This window comes from Oncorhynchus kisutch, linkage group LG5 (genome assembly GCF_002021735.2).
Source record: "Oncorhynchus kisutch isolate 150728-3 linkage group LG5, Okis_V2, whole genome shotgun sequence".
NCBI classification, from domain to species: domain Eukaryota; kingdom Metazoa; phylum Chordata; class Actinopteri; order Salmoniformes; family Salmonidae; genus Oncorhynchus; species Oncorhynchus kisutch.
Genome location: NC_034178.2, coordinates 47,003,184 through 47,008,050, shown reverse-complemented (window position 1 = coordinate 47,008,050; position 4,867 = coordinate 47,003,184). Strand labels below are relative to the sequence as shown.

General features: G+C 44.5%; 1 protein-coding gene across 1 annotated transcript; it reads right to left on the bottom strand.

Moving 5' to 3' along the window:
• Positions 1-881: 881 nt before the first annotated feature.
• On the bottom strand, positions 882-4,642 carry ccdc174 (coiled-coil domain containing 174). Its single transcript, XM_020483484.2, has 11 exons — positions 4,490-4,642; positions 4,061-4,162; positions 3,843-3,943; positions 3,650-3,708; positions 3,358-3,505; positions 3,143-3,238; positions 2,860-2,996; positions 2,579-2,673; positions 2,303-2,450; positions 2,014-2,163; positions 882-1,743 (listed from the first exon to the last, which is right to left on the bottom strand). Exons 1-11 carry the CDS (start codon positions 4,529-4,531, stop codon positions 1,091-1,093), a joined length of 1,731 nt encoding a protein of 576 aa, XP_020339073.2. The 5' UTR covers positions 4,532-4,642; the 3' UTR covers positions 882-1,090.
• Positions 4,643-4,867: the final 225 nt, after the last annotated feature.

The window sequence follows — 4,867 nt, the reverse complement described above, 5'->3', positions numbered from 1 at the left end:
AGTCCTTTAGGTGCCTTTTGGCAAACTCCAAGCGGGCTGTAATGTGCCTTTTACTGAGGAGTGGCTTCCGTCTGGCCACTCTACCATAAAGGCCTGATTGGTGGAGTGCTGCAGAGACGATTGTCCTTCTGGAAGGTTCTCCCATTTCCACAGAGGAACTCTTGTCAAAGTGACCATCAGGTTCTTGGTCACCTCTCTGCCCAAGGCCCTTCTCCCAAATGCTCAGTTTGGCCGGGCGGCCAGCTCTAGGAAGAGTCTTGGTGGTTCCAAACTTTTTCCATTTAAGAAGGATGGTAGCCACTGTGTCCTTGGGTACTTTCAATGCTGCAGACATTTTTTGGTACTCTTTCCCATATCTGTGCTGAGCTCAATTTCAATTCTCATAGCAAATGGTCTGAATACTTATGTAAATAAGGTATTTCTGTTTTTCATTTAATACATTTGCTACAACTTCTAAAAACCTGTTTTCACTTTGTCATTATGGCGTTTTGTGTGTAGATTGATTTAACAAATGTTCTCTCATCCATTTTAAAAGGTTGTAATGTATTAATGTGGAAAAAGTCAAGGGGTCTGAATACTTTCCAAATCTACCTAAATGCAAATAGGTTGAGTTTTGAGCACAGGTCGGCACATGCTTTAATATAAATGACAAGCTTTGACATCTCAATGCCTGTACCTAACCAGAAAACAGCTACCTCATGGATGAGCCTCTGTATTGTCCTGTCACTCAAAACACGTAATCATCAAACATTAACAAGATCACCAGTCTAAACAAAATGAACTATGGACTGATTCAGTCATGCATCGATCCATTAAACAACCATCTTTAGCTATAGACAAGTGCCTTGAATCCCAAATATAGCAAATCAGAAAACACAATGTCAAATGAAAATGCTATCTTTTAATAACAGATCATAAATAAAGAAAGCAGGTTACAGATCCACGGTCAAATTACACAAATGGTTCTTTGGTGGCCTCTGAGAGGTCAAAGATCATGGTAATGTCATTATAGTCTAACACACATTGACGTTGTTTGTGTGTTAGGGTAGACAGTTGTGTGTGTCACCTGTGTGAGACATGTCTGTGAGGATCAAGAATAATTCTTGTAGAAGGACAGCATGTCATCCAGGCTCTGGGAGGGGGGCTGGGTCTGAGGGGGGGGCTGGGTCTGAGTGGGGGCCTGGGGCTGAGTGGGGGGCTGGGGGGGATACTGTGGGGTGTATTGAGGTGGGTAGTGAGGTGGGGCTCCATACTGGAGGTGAGGTGGAGTGGGATACTGGGGATGAAAGGGTAGATGTGCAAATTGGGGCTGAAATGGGTAATCAAACTGAGGGTGTGTTTGTGGTGGTGGAGGTGGTGGTGGTGTATATTGGGGTTGGGGCTGTTGGGAGGGGGGGTACTGAGGTGGGGGTTGAGGGGGGCACTGAGGTTCTGGAGGTGCAGGTGTATTTTGGAGATGGACAGTGTTTTGGGGCTGAGCAGGGGATTGTGTGGGTTGAGGTTGTGAGGGTACAGGGGTACTTGGCTGGGATACAGGAGTACTTTTGGGGTTGGCCTGGGGCACCTTGCGCCCTCCACCCTGCCCCTCTGACCACTTGAAGGCCATTTTGGGTTTGTCCTTCTCACGTTTGGCCTCTTTCCCATAGCTCTGTCTTTTATTATTGCTGAAGTACGCAGAGGGAGGGGCGAATTCCGACTCCCTCTCATCCCGCCGCCGACTCGTCCACTCGCCAAAAAAGTCCACTAGGAAAGGAATGCGTTGTCATATTGGAAAGAGAAGACAGTTAGTTAATGACTTAACCCCCGACCCTAGGCAGCATACCAGTCTTCAGTGTCCCACTGGAGGAAATTGCCATAGATGACAGGCCTCGGTTACACCTAGATCACTCCTGCTTAAATTTGTTGTGTTATACGTGTTGAGTTAGTGTGGTGGAAGTGATTCATCAATGATTACCATTAATTATAAAAGACCCATGCCAATCATGTCAGCCCCAAACAAGGAGTAGCATTTACCTTTGCCCCTGTCCCACTCTCTGACGTGGGGTACTCCTGGCTTGGTGTCCTTCCTCTCCTGGATCTCCACCACCACCTTCTTCAATGCAGGGGCCTCTTCAGGTGCTCCACCTGATGGGGGTATGGGCCCAATCAGGTCCTCCTTCCCTTCTGAGAGAAGTAATACAACCGACAACACTTACAATAGCATTCAGTACAGCCCAAAGTATAAAGAGCAGTAGTCATAGCCATTCAATCTAGCGTGATCAGTTGTCCCTGATGCAGTATTGTTGTGGGAGGTTCCTCTAACCTTGGTTGTGTTCATCTCCCTGGTCGTCCTCAGTTCCGTCCAGTTTGGCCTTCTTCATCTTCCTCTGCCTCACCTTGGCCAGCCGAGCATCCAGCAGAGTCTTTCTCTTCTCCTTCAGCTGGTCCCTCTTACTGCGCTGGTCTGTTGTCTATGAAAAAGAAAAGGAGAGAAAAAAAACATTGACAATCTGCTTCAAACTCAGTCATTTAAATGAACTGATACATAATATAAGTAAGGTCCTAGTCTCAGGGGTTGTGAAGGCTGAGAGCAACTCACCTGGTCTCTGAGCATGTCCAGGGTCTCTCTCTGTTTCCTGCGCTGCTCCTGGTCCTGAGAGAATGCAAAGTAGCCCACACCCAGCTCACGGGCCTCTGAAAAATAGCAGGTTGAGAGATGGAGAAGGAAGAGGCCAGAGATCAGAGAGAATGGAGAAGAGCACAAGTCAATCTATAATCCACAGAGAACACACTTCTCTGGGTTTGCTGTAAAATGTACAGTAAAAAGCGTTTGATTTGATGAGTTCACTAATGTATCTCTGTAACAGGTGTCTTGCTAACCTTGCTCCCTGATGTTCTCATAGTGGATTGGACCCACAGGTCTGTTCATGGCCTCCTCCTCCTCCCTCTCCCACTCCTGCCTTTGCAGCTCTCTACGCATGTCCTCTGACAGCAGGTCCTTCTCAGCCGGGTCAAGTCTGTGTACATAAAAGCAAGAACAGGTAAAAAACATTAGCAAAAAATATATAAAAAATGTATAACCAGAACAACACTACTGGTACTAACATCTTCTTCTAAAAATAAGCTTACATTAATTTCCAGGTTTGATCAGAGTAAAATATACCTTTTTCCCTGAAAGTCTTTGTCCATTTTCTTGAACCCTGGTAGGTCTTTCTTCATGCATCTCCGAGATCGTCCCAAAGCATCAACATAATCCACCCTGAGTATAAATTAGTAAACGGCTACTTTAACTCCTATCCCTCGACCACTCAATGGCATCTACAGTCCAATACTCCGACATACAGTAGTTTGGGGCTTCATGTGCTGTAGATACATTACCATTCCTCGCCTGGGTTCTCAGGGGGTGGGATGGGGGAGGAGCTCTCTCTATCCTCTCTCTCACTCTCTCGTTGGGCATGATTCTCTCTCTTCTTGTCAATAATCTTCTGGGTGAAATCCACCAGAAAAAGTCCCTCTGTCTCCTCATCTGACACATTGGAAAAGAGGATAGTAATTTTGTGAGAAATTGTGAGAAAGACAAAGGGCATTTGCAGGGCCTTCACATGTCAACTTTACATACATAATATGACAGCATTTCTTGTACAGTATCACAAATGACATAACACTATACCCAGAAAGTCTCCTTTGGTCATCTGCTCATACAGTTTTGCCTTCTCCTCTAGCTTGCGCCTGCGGGAAAAGAGAGACATGGAAGACAAGCAGCATTGAGAGACTTTTGCTGTATTACAAAAAAAAAACTAATAGAAGGCAGTGATGGTGCAGTAAACATGTTGTCAGTGTGTAGTACATCACGTTGTACTCACTTTGCCCTGTCAAGGTTGTTCTCTTCCTCTGCCACCAGTTCCACATCTTTCTGTGCCCGCTCTGAAACACCCTCATTCTGTTTGCTCCATACATTAGGTTTCTACACAGGGAAAAGAACACAATGGATGTTATGGAGACAAAGTTAGGATATGCTGGTCAAAATGTGTGGTATCCTGTTCATTACATGTCTCTGTCCTGTACAATGTTCAATACATACCTTGCTTTTGGGGGCTTTGGTACTAGTTCCAGCATCTTGCCCCAATTTTTCATGTTTGAATTGCTCTTGTTTCCTATAGAGTTCAGCTTTGAGATCAACCAGCTGCAGATGAGAGTGTGGTCGCCATTTTAGTGGTTAAACTGATAGCAACTAACGTTAACCCAATAAGTCGTGTCACCATTTGAATATACATGAACCTCGACAACAATAGACAATGCTTTATTTTTTTTACATGTACTTTGACTATAACATGGTTAGTTTTCCTGCTGACTAACATGTCAGCATAAAGTAGCCTAGCTTCCTACGTTGGGGCGCTGACTAGGCTAGCTCGCTAGCTACCGTTAACTAACTAGCGAGCTATGGTTCACACACTGATGACAAGCAACATTAGAGACAATGTAACAATATGATTTATTCTGAACAACTCACAGATGAAGCAGTCACGGCATATTGCTTTTTCTTTTTATCCATGGTTGTTAGATTTCGATATATTAGCTCACAATCAGGTAGCTAGTGAAATAACAATCCACAACTTCGAAGAAGGCGTGTTGTTTGGGTGACGTGATAATTTCTGGGGATGTAGCTAGCTAAGACTCAAGACTGCCACCTACTAGTGTGGAGTAAGAAACCTAGCGTGTATATTTTTTATATATGTTTTATTTTTATTTAACCTTTATTTAAATAGGCAAGTCAGTTAAGAACAATATATAATTTACAATGACTGAATACCCCAGCCAACCCCTAACAACGCTGGGCCAATTGTGCGCTGCCCTATGGAACTCCCAATCACAGCCAGTTGTGATACAG

What these genes read in the sequence shown, in the direction of transcription:
- ccdc174 (XM_020483484.2), bottom strand. Translation starts at nt 4,531, where the DNA reads ATGGATAAAAAGAAAAAGCAATATGCCGTGACTGCTTCATCT. An exon ending in GAGAACCCAGGCGAGGAATG is followed by an intron (nt 3,239 to 3,357) that starts GTAATGTATCTA and finishes ATTTATACTCAG; the next exon opens with GGTGGATTATGTTGATGCTT. An exon ending in TGGACATGCTCAGAGACCAG is followed by an intron (nt 2,451 to 2,578) that starts GTGAGTTGCTCT and finishes TCTTTTTCATAG; the next exon opens with ACAACAGACCAGCGCAGTAA.